The 15,045-nt window shown below is 41.3% G+C and overlaps 1 protein-coding gene across 4 annotated transcripts in view; it reads left to right on the top strand.

Annotated features, from left to right (window-relative positions):
- LOC105225868 (uncharacterized) overlaps nt 1–15,045 on the top strand; it is a 32,013-nt gene that overhangs the window by 4,196 nt on the left and 12,772 nt on the right. For 3 of the 4 annotated variants that reach the window (XM_049450509.1, XM_049450508.1, XM_011204535.4), the window contains exons 2-3: nt 7,774–7,806; nt 7,897–12,277. In XM_049450509.1, the coding sequence (XP_049306466.1) occupies nt 8,298–12,277 (3,980 nt within the window). In that variant the 5' untranslated portion in view covers nt 7,774–7,806; nt 7,897–8,297. The remainder of the gene's footprint in view (nt 1–7,773; nt 7,807–7,896; nt 12,278–15,045) is intronic. The other variant, XM_011204536.4, reaches the window with a different exon arrangement.

Here is a 15,045-nt window from a genome sequence, read left to right on the forward strand (position 1 = left end):
AACGGCAGCTGGCTGAAGTGATCGTGGCAGAGTATCAAGTGCCGCCTTCTGGCGCTGATGGTTGGCAGATTTGCTTGGAGTACAGCAGCAGCTGCGTGGCAAGCAACAATTACGGTGGCACAACTACAACAACTGCTGCCTGTAGACAGCACAGCTGATGGAGCGCAAACAAAAATGTGTTTCTAGTTGTTGTAGATTTTTAGTTTTTCTTTTCTTCTTTTATTTGCTGCCGGATACTTTGTAGTTTTGTCCAAAAAGAATATAAAAATTTAATTTTTTTTGAATGCATTCCTACAATTCAAACATTTTCTTATACATATATGTATATACTAGGGTGGTAAAAAAATTTATGTTTTTCATTGCTTGGCGACTTGTCGCATCTTTACGTCGAGATCTTAGATTGAAAGCGTACAAAACACAGCTTGTGGAAGAGCTGAAGCCGCTTGAGTTTCCCAAGCGACGTCGCTTTTCTCTATGCACTCTTGAAAAGTTCCAAGAAGAATCAACGTTTTCGAGCTAAATTTTGTTCAGCGATGAAGTCCACTTCTGGCTCAAAGGGTCCGTTAACAAGCAAATTTTTCTTATTGGGACGAAGAGCAACCTGAAGAGATTCGAGAGCTGTCATTTCTTTTTATTATAATTGATTATTCGATGTCTGAAACTGGAGCTCTTGAGCTCGGTGACGTTTGGTTTCAACAAGACAGCGTCACTTCTTAAACATCGCATCAACCAATAGATTTATTGTGAGGACTCTTCGGTAAGCAAATAATTTCACGTTTTGCGCTGGTCGATTGGCCACCAAGATCGTCTGATATCACACCGTTAGACTTTTCCTGAGGAGATACGTAAAGTCTAAAGTCTATGCGGACAATCCCGTTTCGATTAAGGCCTTGGAGCAAAACATCTTGTGTGTCATTCGCCAATTACCATTTGAAATGCTTGAACGAGCGATCGAAAATTGAACGCAATGAATGGTCCGCGTAAACGTTTGAAAGAGAGAATCTTCAACAAAAAAAAGGGAAAGAATGTTCTTTCGAATGATAATAAACGTTCCCCGTTAAATATCGTGTTTTTTCTGTAGAAAAGTGGAGATGCTCGAAATGGGTCACCCTTTATTATTTTAAAGCAACTTTTTTTTCTTATGAAATTTATATGCATCTCAATAAAAAATTAATTTAAAATTTCAAAAATCAAATTTTCGTAGGAAATTTACTGCTAGAGTTGTCAAAAAATCTATTACTCAGAGTACCAAGCAAAAAAAAAATAAATAATTTATTTTTACCCACCCTAATGTACATAAATATTAATTACATGTTGAACAATTATCACTCAACGCCGTACGAATTTCTCTCAACGCAATATGCGAAATTATTTTAGTGCGTCTGTTTATCTTTAATTTAATTTTTATTTTACTTTTTCCCTCTCAGCTTGTTCTGTCATTGGCAACACTTAATTATTGCCAATAGTTGCGCAATGTCGAAGTTTATTAGTAATATGGCAGTTGTAAAGTTGATATTTATTCAATTTATGTATTTCGCAATAATTGGCATCGCCCACTTCTTCACTTTGGTTCGAAGTCCATTCGTAGCGGCTTTCACACTCGTGTGTGTGTATGCTCAAGAACATTAGAAAAACTTAATTTTTTATGGAACAATTGACCTCGATAAACACAGAAAACGAAACCAAGAACACCACTGACAAATTGGAAAAATGTTTTACAAATTATTATTTGTACACAATAAAAATAAAAAATAAAATAAAATTGAAAATAAAAATTAGGGCGGCATTTTGGCGTTTTCGAGTGGAACTTCAGAAAATGAATTTCTCGGACAATTTTTTTTATTTGGAATTTGAGATAAATTTGTGTAAAAATGTTTATTCCAAAGATTTTTTATTACAACGAACTTTTATTTTCAGCTAAAAGTGTTGAAAAATATGTTCTTAGGAGCTCAAGTGTCAACATTTTTTTTATACGCTCGTCTTATAAAAAATTGAGTGGACAGCAAGTCGAAAGCAACGCTTCGGAATATTTCGTTTACGTATATATTTTCTCGGACTATCAAAATCAAATACATTCGTATTTGGTTCTTAATATGATGGTTGAATGATTGATGCGGGGATACATATATTATCAAGAGTTAGGCATAAGGCAGACTTTTAAGTTACCGTACCATTCCAGTGTATTCTGAGGTCTTTACTAATGCGAAGGTCACGGAGCTTTTTTCTAATGCAACTGTAGTTAGTTCAAGAGTCTACATCTACGTAGACAGCCAAGCAGCAATCAACGAAGTAACCTTGCATCGCATATCCGCCATTAGTGTCTTGGGAAGTAGGGCAGCAATGAAAAGTGTTGCCAGAAGTAAGCGACTACACTTCGACTGGGTTCCAGGTCACAAAGGCAACGATGGCAATGAGATAGTGAACGTAATTGCCAAGAATGGTGTACGACTGTTATCCGAAAATGTGAACCGCATTGGTAAACCATTGTAGTTTCTTGAGACGATCTGGACAAAAGCATGGCAAGGAATGTGAAAACGCAATACAGTGATCTAAAGGGATACAAAAATATTGTGCGGTGGGTCAAAAGTATATAAAGTTCCTGCTCACTTTTGATGGAAGTGATTGCAGAAACATGATTGGAATACTAACTAGTCACAGTCCGGTGGCAGCACACGGCTTCAGAATGGAGCTGAGAGATAGAGGTGATTGCTGGAAATGTCAAGAGTAAAGCACTAGAGATACAATGTAGGATCTCTTGTGAATTTTAAGCATTTAAGGACCACAAGACACAGAAGTATAAATAGTAAGGCCGCAGAAGAATTGAAATACGCGTCAAGCGCTGGCATTCTGAAGCATGACTACTTCTCGGGAACTTCATAACGGCACTCCATCTGGCATCGCTAAGAACCAAAACTAAACTCGATCTGACGCGCTGTTGTAAATTCGGCAATAACCGCGTAAGGGGTGTCTATACCAATAGAAGATGCTCAAAAATACTAGAGAAAAATCAAATATTACACCGACTTCGAATTATTCGCTTTTAACCAGAATTATATTCAGTATGGATTTCATGAGTGATACCTGATTTCCATTCTGAAGGACCACTTTCCAATATTACCGGTCATTTAACAATAGGGCTCAGGGGGCAAGATGTTCTGTCTATTAAATATTTCCTCTGTAAATTCCCTCAACCATCTCCCTATATGCCTAGATTCTATAATACAATGTGATTTTTTATTGAACGTTAACCAATCTGAATGCAAAATGGTAATTGTATACATACTTACATATAAATAAAATTGTTACTAAATATTATGTAATCAATATATCATATTGAAATCCGGTTATAAATAACTTTAGTTTATGAGTTACATAAAACATACACTTACCCTTTCATCCCATAGGATTGCATAGATTTTTGAGTTCAACGCCCTGAACATACATACATACATACATATGTATAAAAAGTCACACGCAGTTCTAAAAACAACTCATCATAAAAGTGAATCATTACTACCCGACTATTACTCAAAACATATTTTCATATTCGCATATGTATTTATAAACATACATAGGTGTTGTACTATTAATGAAACACCCTGCAGGAAATTCATTAATATTTTCCAATAAGCATAGCTAATGCGTCATAGGACAGAATCATATCGCTAATTCTGAGAAAAGAAATTATATTTTAAGCATTGTAAGTGATCAGCGTAACGAGCTGCCTCGATTTTGCCATTTCCATCCATCTACATTTATATGCGAACAACTCCTTCAGTTTTTGAGATATCCATCTGAGATTGAGAATTCGTCTCTTCTTTTCGCTTTTTGATGCTAATTCGAGATACCAAGTTTAGCCAACCCTTTTCCATCTAATCCCTCCTACGGAGTGGAGGTCTTCCCTTACTTCTGTTTCCACCAGCTGGTACCAGTGGAATTGAAAACCTTCAAAGCTGGAGTGTTATCATCCATGCGGACAACATAACCTAGCCAACGTAGCCGCTGTCTCTTAATTCGCTAAACTATGTCGATTTCGTCGTATATATCCTACAACTTCTTGTTCCATGGACTGTGGAAAGGACCATAAATATTCCGCAAAACTTTTCTCTCGAACACTCCTAAGGCCGACTCATCAGTTGATGTCATTGTCCATGCATCCGCACCATATCGCAGGACAGGAATTGTGAGAGACTTGTAGAGCTTGGTCTTTGTTCGTCGAGAGAGGTCATCGATTGGGGAATCGGGACCGCCATCTATAGATATTTGCTTCGCTGCATTATCCATTCTGGAGAAAGCAGAACTAACGGCACTCAATCATCATGCATGCCATATTTGAATAGATCGACCTTCCATCGGTTCAACACGAGTATGCTCCGGTCTTTAAACCTTCTGTTAGTCGCCGCATCTTTTCGTTGAATCGCTTCCCTCTTTTACTCTCCGTATCTACCCCATCGTCAATCAGCTCCGCCACTCCACACGATGTTACACTTTCACTGTCCAGCAGCTGTTCTTTCGACCTTTTCATAAACCAATGGTTTCGCTTGCAGCTGTGCGTAAGGAGCATAAAATGTCGTCCCATAGTTTCCCTATACCGAGTTGCTGATGAGTGCCCTCAGAGAGTTCTCAATCTATTCATACTTACGCATTTCGTCCTCTTTCTCTTTTGTTTGCTGTACGTAAGAAAACACATTTTCCTACAGGGGTTTCAATCATAAGTGCACGCACAACTTGTCCGCGTATCTGCTTACGCACACACTCAAGTGTGCTAATTCAGGCGCACTCATTAGCGCTTTTAATAGGGATATTTCCTTTAAGGTAATTACAAAAACAAAAAGGCAAAAACACTGTTTACACGTTCAATTACTAACACATTGCTGAAAAATATTTATGGAAATTTACTCGCCGCTGCTGTTTGTTGTTAGTTTATATAGCACTTCAGTCGCCGATGCGCCTAGTTGTTTTTGTATTTGTGTGCGGTTTTTCCTGTGTCGGCATGAGTGAATGTGGCGTCGCAATATAATTGCGTTTATTTTCAGCCATTCAAATGCCACATTTAAAAATTGCACTACTCGAATGAATTTATATCACACACATACAGAGACACATATACACATACATAATTCTAAGTATACTACTAGTACGTCGATTTGCCGATTCCCCCGCTTCTCCGCCCTTGGGCAACTTTTTATAGCCTCACACGTGGCAACGGAGGGGACGCTGCATGGAAAATGTTCCGTTTGTTCCGTTGCAAATCAATCGGGATGACGTCAAGCCACATTCTGCCGCATTCTGTGGCGTCCTATACTTATTTGGTTTGATTTGCTGGGTATTTGATTGTGTGTTTATAGTAAAGAACCTGGCATTTATGCACTATATACCAGATATATTAGGTGCGCACATCTGTGCTGCTCATAAAACTAACATTATTCACAAAGTAACAGTTTGAAATTCGCAGACTTTGTTGAAATATATTCTAAAATTAGTTTTATTTAAAATAATTATAACATTAATGGTGTTCGTCTGACCAATGAGAATATTTATTTAACCTTCTACTTCGACTACTTTGTGAAAACAGTTGTGAATGTTCGATTAATTTTGGGCACATAAAATTTTAAACTATGATAAAAGCAGTTCAAAATATTGTGTTCTTCTTACGCGGTTGTAGCCGAGTTATGAACAGGGCGCCAATCGTTTCTTTTTTTCGTTATTTGGCGGCAATTGGAGATACTAACCAAGTGCAGCTAGGTCCTTCTCCGCCTTATCTCTTCAACGGAGTGAAGATATTCCTCTGCTTTTACCGGTGGGTAGCGAATCGAATACTTTCAAAGGTGGACTGCTCTTCTCCGTAGCAGAGCCGCTACCTTTTTAATCGCTGAACTATATACCAATGTCACCGTGTATCTCGTAGAACTCATTGTTCCATCGACTGAGGTATTCATCGTTGTCAGTGCAAAGACCCATACATCTTCCGCAAAACTTTTCTCACGAATGCTCTTAACGCCGATTCATCAGCTGATGCCATGGTCCATGCTTCCGCATCATACATGTATATCAGAATGTGAATGATGAGGGACTTGTAGAGTTTGGTCTTTGTTCGTCTAAAGTAGCACCTGTTGGTTCTGAGTAGGACTTCAAAGCTGACATTGTTGTTGGTGTTAATTCTGGCTTCAAGATAGACGAAATTGTCTACGACAAAGATGATTGTGAGATAGGGAATATTTCGTTTTGTACTCTTTCCCAAACTGACCTTGTCTGACACAAGGAGTTCCCCTATCGTTCAAAATATTGGCCTGATTGTAGTTCTGATAGAGATATCGAGTGTAGCTTTCTATTCAGACAGTGATACAGGCGAGACTGTCCGTATAGACTTTAGACTTTACATATCCCCACAGGAAAAAGGATATATCACACGATCTTGGCCGTCAATGGATCGACCCAAAACGTGAAATGATTGATGAGTCCATTGAGCCAGAAATGGGACTCATCGCTGAACAAAACCTTGCTTGAAAACGTCAGATCTTCTTGGAATGATGGCGCCAAGTCGTTCCACACGTCAATTCGTTCCACACGTCAGTCCGAGTAGCTGCGAACGGTGCCGAATCGACTTTCTACGGTCTTCATGTACACTCTCAGCTACAGCTGTTATATTTTCTTCACTGCATGTTGGACAAATCTACTCGGTCGAATATTGTCCAGCAATGATTGCTAGGTTTTAAGGTGGTTAATGGTGTTGCAAATAGTTGGCTCAGTGACATTCTGCCAATAACCTGTTAGCACTCCTATTAGAGGTTTTAAGCCATTTCTTTTAAATTTTGATAGTAGGCATGTGCAGCCCATGTTCTATACTTGCCACGTTTGTTTGCTTGTTACGCAAACCAGGGATAGACTCAGCTAAATTTTTAACATGCTCATCTATTAAATATTTACAAGTGGTCGTAGGCATACAAATTCTCTTTTTATCTTCATCTGCTGCACAGTTACCAGGTATGTTACTTTGCTCTAGAAGCCATAGTAGGTTTATCGTGAAATCGGATGTTACATCCACTAAGAGATTGAGGTATTCTTTCACTACCTTTGACGGAACTCTAGGACACTTTAGTGATTTCAATAACATATAGTATATACTCTGTACTGAGCACACTCCTTCTCATGACAACATGACTTTCTTTAACTGATGTAATCTCCGCTTGGAAGACACTGCAGTGGTCTGGTAAGCGGAAGAGGATTTTGGTATCAAATTTAGTGGGTTATATAGTTTGGATCATCCACATAGATGCTTATCTTTGCATCCCTGTCCACCTCGCTCCTTTCCACTCTCTGGAAGTTGATGTAAATGCCATTCAAAATAAATCTTATGAATATATTATACTATACATATACGATCACCTTGAAGATGACATTGACAATGAGATAAACGAATTGATCATTTCTAGATAATTTCGGTTTTCGTTTTAGAAATAGAACTTGAAAGAACCATTTTCGTAGAAAATCTGAAGACAACTTTCAAAAGAAATATACATATGTTTAATTATTTCAAAATAAAATGATATCCCTATACAAGACATACATATATAGCACATACGTTCATTTGCAAATGCGCATCTTATTTGAATAAGACTTGACCATGACCGACGTAGTTTCTAAATTTTCTAAGCAATCAAAGCTCTCAGCACTAGCTAAAGTACTTTCTGGAAATCTTTGTTTATAATAAAACTTACACAAAAGTAGATCTAACATATGTCTTCAACAAATTTTCTCGTTTTTCTTTTCCAGCAAATCTGGTGAATCGGGGGAATTACAAACGAAGTGAGTATGCACAACTGTTCAAAGCAAAAGCGCAATTTTATTCAAATGAAAAACAAATTTCTTTCCATAAAATTCTAATAAACATTTTAGCAGATTCCGAGTAAATGACACACAACCTAAGAGAGCTTAAGAATAAAAAGGATAAACTAATCAACTAGATGCGAGCTACTTTTAAAGATACGCCACTGAACGTTATTTATAAAAAGCTTCCCATCCAGTAGCCGCAGAGAGTGGCTGAGTGATAAAACTCAAACAAAACAAGCAGGAAGAGACAACTGTAAATTTAGTTGTAACCGAAATAAACAACGAAAAAGCTAATAAAAACAAAAGCGACTAAACGCTCGGCAAATGCTAATGATCTTCTATAAATATACAACTTAAGCAAAGAACAAGAGCGTAGGCAAATAAGGGAGCAGACGCCAACCGGTTTGAGTGAGTGCTTGAAGTGCCAAAGTAACGCGCGAAAACACAAGCGAACAGCGCCTCAAAGTATGTTCAACTTGCTGCGGCGCTCCTCAAAGAAGAAGAAGAAATCCAATCAGGAGAAGAGTCCCAAGGCAGCGCGCTATTCAGCGGGAGTGGCGCCAGAAGAGCGCGCTGCTAGTAGCGATAGTGATAAAGCACAGAGAACCGCTTCCATTGAGCGTTATCGCTCTTACAATGAGTGGCAGCGCGAACGGGAGCGCGAGCGCGAATATGAGCGAGAGCGGCAGCGCGATGAGCGGCGCATAGGGTTACCAAACCACGCGTTTGCAAGCAAAACGTTTACACGCGCGGAAATAGAAGAGTTCGATGATTTAAAAGATTTAGAAGAAGACGAATACGACTATTGCGATGATGATGAAGATGCGAGAAGTGATGAAAGTGGACTGGCGAATGCGGGACGCAAATCACTGCTGGCGGGGCGTGGTGCGGCGGCAGTGAACGAGCATTGTAGCTATTTTCGCAGCAAGCGCATTGATGATGAACGCGAACGCGAACGCGAAGTGGGGGACAAATTAAATTTAGCAAAAACAACAGCTGCCAACAACACGCTCACGGCGAATGAAGAAATTGATGCTTTCGCACGGGGTGGTGGGGTTGTGGCAGCCACAGGCAGTGTCGCGTCGTCTGCGTTGCCCAACAAAGCGGCCACTTTGCGTAGCAATGATTTTAATGTCGACATAATAAATAAGTTTTCATCTAATCCAAGCAAATTGGATGTGCACAGCGTTGTTGGGCACGAATGCGAGGACGATGATGATCGTACCGCACGAACGTACGCTGTGCGCGACGCTGTAGATTGCGGTGAGTATGAGTCGCTGAATCGCCATGGCAGTTCGAACGCAGAAGCTGTGTGGCAGGGGCGCACTTTACCAGTTGTCATTAGCGGAAATTCTAATAAAAACGATCGATGCGCCAATCGATCAATAATCGATACAGAACAACGCGGATCTATTCAACAAATCGCGAGTAGCGCAGCGTGCGCCGAAAATGTCGAAAGGGCTGTCGCAGCGGCTGCGGGTAGTGAAAATAGAATTAGACACTGTAACGGGAACGGTAATAGGCACAAAAGTGAAGCATTTCATGGTGATGAGCAAACTGCACTAGCCACTGACACAGCAAGTGCTGCGGCAATTAACGAAGTGAAATATCGAAATCTTGAGAAAACAAATAAAACGCCGAAAGTGCAAAAGAGCCACGAAGCGAAACGACAATCGAGACTATCGCTGACATTGGGACTGAATTTGAAGGGTGCGCGCAGTAAAAGTATCACCGACGTCTCAGCGGCGACCACCGATTCCAGCATTGTCACTGGCTATTACAGTGGTTCGAGTAGCTGCTCCGGACGCGGTCCGCGAAAGCGTTCACAACTTGGCAAAGCATTTAGGTATTCATTCCTGCGCGGACGTTCGAAGAGTAGCGACACAGAAACGCCCTACGAGGAGGACGACGCCGCCGTGTCCGTGTTGGAGAATTCAAAAACCGAACGCAGTGTTAACGGTGTTGGTAGTAAGGCTTTCAAAAAGAGTAAAGAATTCTTAAGTGATTTATTTATGGCGCGTGGACGTAATCATAACCGCAGTCGCCATACACAAGCACAAGTGCAAAGCGCTGCCCAAAACCAACATTTACACACACAACAACAGCAGCAGCAAAAATTGGCACAACTTCAGCAGCAAAAGCAACAACAAGGAACCGCGAAGGACGTCCGTACGTTAGCACCTGTCAGTGCGCCAACAAACGTCAACAACAATAGTCATCCCCATCATAATCAACGGCAAAAGCAACAGCAACAACGAAATAGTCATAACAATAGTTCCTCCCCTGCAGATCCAGTCAAAGTAATGCAAAATGGTCAAAATAATTCAGCTAGTACACACCTTGACTTGATCTCCGACCCCTCGTACGCTTCCACAAATAGTTATCAAATAACGAGGTCTAATAATAGCGCGAAGAATGTGCGCCGAACGTACGAAGACGAAGAGCGCCAACGACGCAGCAATTCAGCGGGAGAGCAACCACTGAGCGTGAGAGCTGATTCGATGGATGCCGGTTTGCGTGCGCGCTCAGCAGATCCGCAGTGGAACGCGAGCGAGACTGGAGCCCAGCATGAGAGCAAAGTGATCGAAGAGGAGTCGTTCGAACAGAGGCTGCAAGTGCCCTGTGGCAGCGAGTGTGATGTTATTCGCGAGATAAGAGTCGAATTGAACGGTACATTCAAAACGGCAGGCACGGATAACAACAACGCGGAACAGCCGAATGATCGTGCGGGGTGTACTGCAGACGATCTGCGTAAGAATAAATCAAACAACGCAAGTAAACAAAACGAAACATCGAAGGTCGGCGGTGAAGAGTGTATAATAGAAAGTGACGTAGAGGCAGAAGAAGCTGACGCAGTAATTGTGTGTGAAAGTGACGTCCAAGTTGGCGTTAACAGTGATGATTTTAATGGTAATCAGTGCAACACCGAAGTGACGACATGTAGTGCAGCGAGTGAGGCACCGCATAGTGCGTTCCCCTTAACAGCAACAACAACCGCAAGTGTACCAACAAATAACGCGAGCGGCGAGCGCGAAGCGTGTGACGTACCGTCGTCAATACCAACTTTTCTGTCTTCGTCTGTGTGCCCTAGCGACGCCCCGTCCATGGGACAGACTAACGCTAAACCGAGCGAAGCCGCGCCCAGTTCTAGCGCTGACACACCGGGTGCATTTCGCGAAACGGTTTTGCCGCAAACGAACAGCAGTGACGTGAGTGCAAGTGTTGACGATGCACCGCGTGTGCCGATATTACCCAAAATAACAGTTGTGGACTGCAGCGGCAGCTCAAGTGGTCTAGAGAATAGCTTAGCTGGAAGCCCAGTGGAGCAGGAAGTGTTTTACGATTTCGAAAATGAACCACTAACAACGAAACGCGAAAGCGGCGGCGTGGAGATAAGCGCGGTAGATGAGGACGTCGAAGACATAGAGGACGATGAGGTCTTCCACGATCAGGAAATACCCGCAACTGTTTACCAACCCAAGTGGCCGCTGCGCTATAATCACAGAAAACTGGAGAATGTGCCCGAGCAGGAGGAAAATGAGGAGGAGAGTGATGCCAAGTACGCTGCAAATGACGGCGATGCAGACAGCTTGGCAGACTCGGACTCTGACGGCATAGAGGCTGGTGCCGGTATTGACGTGACAAAGATCGACAACCTTGACATTGAATATGAGGATAGCCAACATTTCGATAGCCCTGAGCGCAGCACACTCAAGAGTGCCAATACGAGTGATTCTAATCTGAGCAACAGCTATCCCGATTCGGGTATCAGCGGCATTGATTCTCACAGCTCGTCAACATCGTCGTACAGCCGCCGGCATTCGAGTAGCGACAATGAAACGCGCGCTACGCGTTCAACAAAGAGCGGGTCACCAATAATGCAACAGCATTACAATAACAACAACAATCGTCAACAGCAACTACACACACAGTCGTTGGCACAACAACGTTTGCCCTTCGTGCGCGATGGCAATTCGACCGATTGCGATGAGACGCTAATGCAATGCGACGATCTCGACTATCTGGCAGAGGCTGTGGATCCGAATGAACGTTTGGTCTGCATCGAGAGCATCAGTTTGCCGGATGTGGTAGTGGAGTCAACGACCGGGTCGTCGATTGCAAATATATCCGCTTCCACCGCCACCTCGTCTAGTAAGGGCGACAGTGAGCAGATTATCAATATCAACGGTGCCACTGGGAACAGTATTGGTAATGTGCACTTCATACCGATTCATGTGGAGGGTAGCGCACCAGCCACGCCGAAGAGACGCAGTCTTGACGACATTGTGCTCGGCACTGGTAGTGGCATTAACAAATCCTTCGCGCATATGAACGGGCTGCATCAGAAGACAACAGTGGAGATAATAGAGGAGGACAGTGAATTGACAAACGGCTCGGTGAACGGCTACCAGAGCAAGGAGAACGACGCAACGGTGGAAAAACTGAGGTGCGTATAAATAACTCTCTAAATTTTGTGAATTTCTTAATTATGAATGCCAGTGTTAGTGGTGGGTTAATTAGGGTACGTGTTGGCGTTATTGTTAGTGGAAATTATGTAATGGTTCCGCTCGAGTAACTCTGTGGTAACTGTTTATTTGGACTTCCGGAAAATTAGTGCAATTTCTTAGAAATTATGGCTAATATTCAACGCTTCTTTGTATTATTTTTAGTCTTTATAAATGGCTTTTTCACGAGTATCTCTCTCTGACTGGCAGCTCATTAAAATTTGATTTATTATTCGCTTATGGGTGTATTTAATGTTGAAATTTTTGATTTCAATACCAAAAAGTTAAAAAGTTTTATTTTTTATACGATTATATTGTGTCGAAACGGAATATTCTAACAAAACAAAGACTTAATCACAGGTGGGTAAGAGAATTCGCAAATTGTTGGCTTTGCGCCAGTTTCTGCGCTAGATTTGATCGCGTCGGGAAGCAGCTGCTTCTCACATGTCTTCAGGTATATTTTTGATACTTAACGTATTTCAATTTACCACGAAGCAACAAAGCATTTGGATACATAAACAGCCATAGCTATATGTACACAAACTCGTAGGTAAAGGAAGTGAAATAATAATTGTAGGCAAGATCAAAGTATTCTGCTGAAAGTTCTGAAAATGAATGTCAAGTTGCGAAATTTAATCCGCATTTTTACAAAAAAATATATTTGAATATATATATACTTAACATTTATGAAATTGTATTATGAAAGAACTACGTATTTAGCTAATCTCCTATATTTCCGGTAACATATAAAAGCAAAGTGAAATAAGCATTTAATGATTCATTTGTATGGAATATTCTGCTGATTGTACTACATAGAAAAGAGTTCACAGTTTAATTTTAATCAAAAACCTCTGCAGATTTTGTAGTCTCCCTTTTTCTGGATTGGCAAGAGCACACTAAAATTCTAAACGCCGGGCAAGCTTTTGTCCGACCATATTCTACAAAGAAGCTGTTGCATGCTACCTATTAGTTCATCGCCTCCGTATTTTAAGTCAAATTCAGGTAGAACAGCTCGACCGGCAATCCATCGGCCACCGCCGCTTTGTTGCTTTTCAGACGGGTAGTTGCTGTTCGAACTTTTTCATCGTCGGGCAATGGAACGTCTATTCCATCGTCATCGATTGGATAACCGGGTTCACCATCTCCTGGTGTCATGCTTTCACTGCCATTCAGCAGGCTGGATAAGTGTTCTCTCCATAATTTTAGTATGCTTTGGGCATCAGTCATTAGATAACTTCTGGGGGTTCTACAAAAGTATGCTAAGGTCTTGAAACATTCTGTTAGTCGCCGCATCTTTTTGTAGAATTTTCGAACATTACCCCTTTCGGCCAGCAACACCGCATGTGTTGTGGTTGATTGTAATGTTGCGAGGTAGGCAGTCTTTTTTCTATACACTGCGACACGGCACTCCTCATCGTACCAGCTGTTCTTTTGCATTTTCCGAAAACCAATGGTTTTGTTTGCAGGTGTACGTAAGGAGCTTGAAATGCCGCCCTACAGTTCCTGGCGAAGTCATAGTGTCACACTTATAGTAATCTTCCTCCCCTCCCTATTGACAAAAAACTGCAACAGTCGATTTTCACAAGGTACTCTTGTGGTGAATTGTTTACCAGCAAATTCATACAGCACAGAAAGGAAGAGATAGTAATCATTAGGTGCCAGGTTTGGACTATAAGGATGAATACAAACCGAGCTCCCTGGGCATATAGTGAGTTATTATCTATGTGTGTTGCCTAGCGTTGTCCTCATAGAATCTAATTCCTCTCCTTTTGGTTGATTGCCTTCTTTCCATGGTCCAACTGTTGACAGTAAAGGTCCGAATTGAAAGTCTCATAAATGCGCATAAAGCAATAACTTCTACAGCGATAATCCTAGCTTGGCCACCGTCTCTACCGGTGAACTTTGATTCGATCACAACCATTTTCCCTTAATGTTATCGTATTTAAGTGACAGTATTACTGAGTCAAGCAAACAAAAACTATCTGAGAATAACTTTTGGTAAGAACTCTCTTTAAAGGCGTATAACTATTGTACTCTCGAACTCGAAATATCAGAGAATTATCTTTGATAAAAACTAAGCTGGGGAGAACACATTGAGAGCAAGGCTACCAAAGCCCTTCGAAGCTGAAACTCCCGCAGAAAAGCCATTTTCCCATTCGGCTTACACTCTATATCTTCCGCCTCATAATAACGTTCGAAATAAAAACTTCTTCAACAAAGGCTCTGAAGGTTATACGCGACATCCGGCCAATTCAAATGCAAGTGAGTTATTAGACAATGCTTACGGCCAGTCAGCTCATCATTTTATCGCACTGGAACCAGACTACTGTGCTATGATCGACAGTTCCAGCGTCGAAATCTACATATTCACTGGCGGATGAAATGGTGTAACCGGAACTGGAGCGGGCTTCTCCTGTCGTACTTAATCTATACACAGCAGGCAGTTTCACCGTAAATGACTGCAATACAGTCGTGCAGGCTGAATTTGTGGGCATAATAGAAAGTAGTATGTGGGCTTCTGCTCTAACCAGCAAAGTCGTTAAGCATTATAGTCGATAGCATGCATACAAACAATATTTCAAGTATAATAAAGGCCCTTGAGATCTTAAAGAATAATGCATCCGTTTACAATAGGAACAGTTCGACTCCAATACCAAGAGCTTTCAAAAATAGTTGGAATAATACTTAAATGTATTCTAATTCAATTCAA

This window comes from Bactrocera dorsalis, chromosome 2, assembly GCF_023373825.1.
Source record: "Bactrocera dorsalis isolate Fly_Bdor chromosome 2, ASM2337382v1, whole genome shotgun sequence".
NCBI classification, from domain to species: domain Eukaryota; kingdom Metazoa; phylum Arthropoda; class Insecta; order Diptera; family Tephritidae; genus Bactrocera; species Bactrocera dorsalis.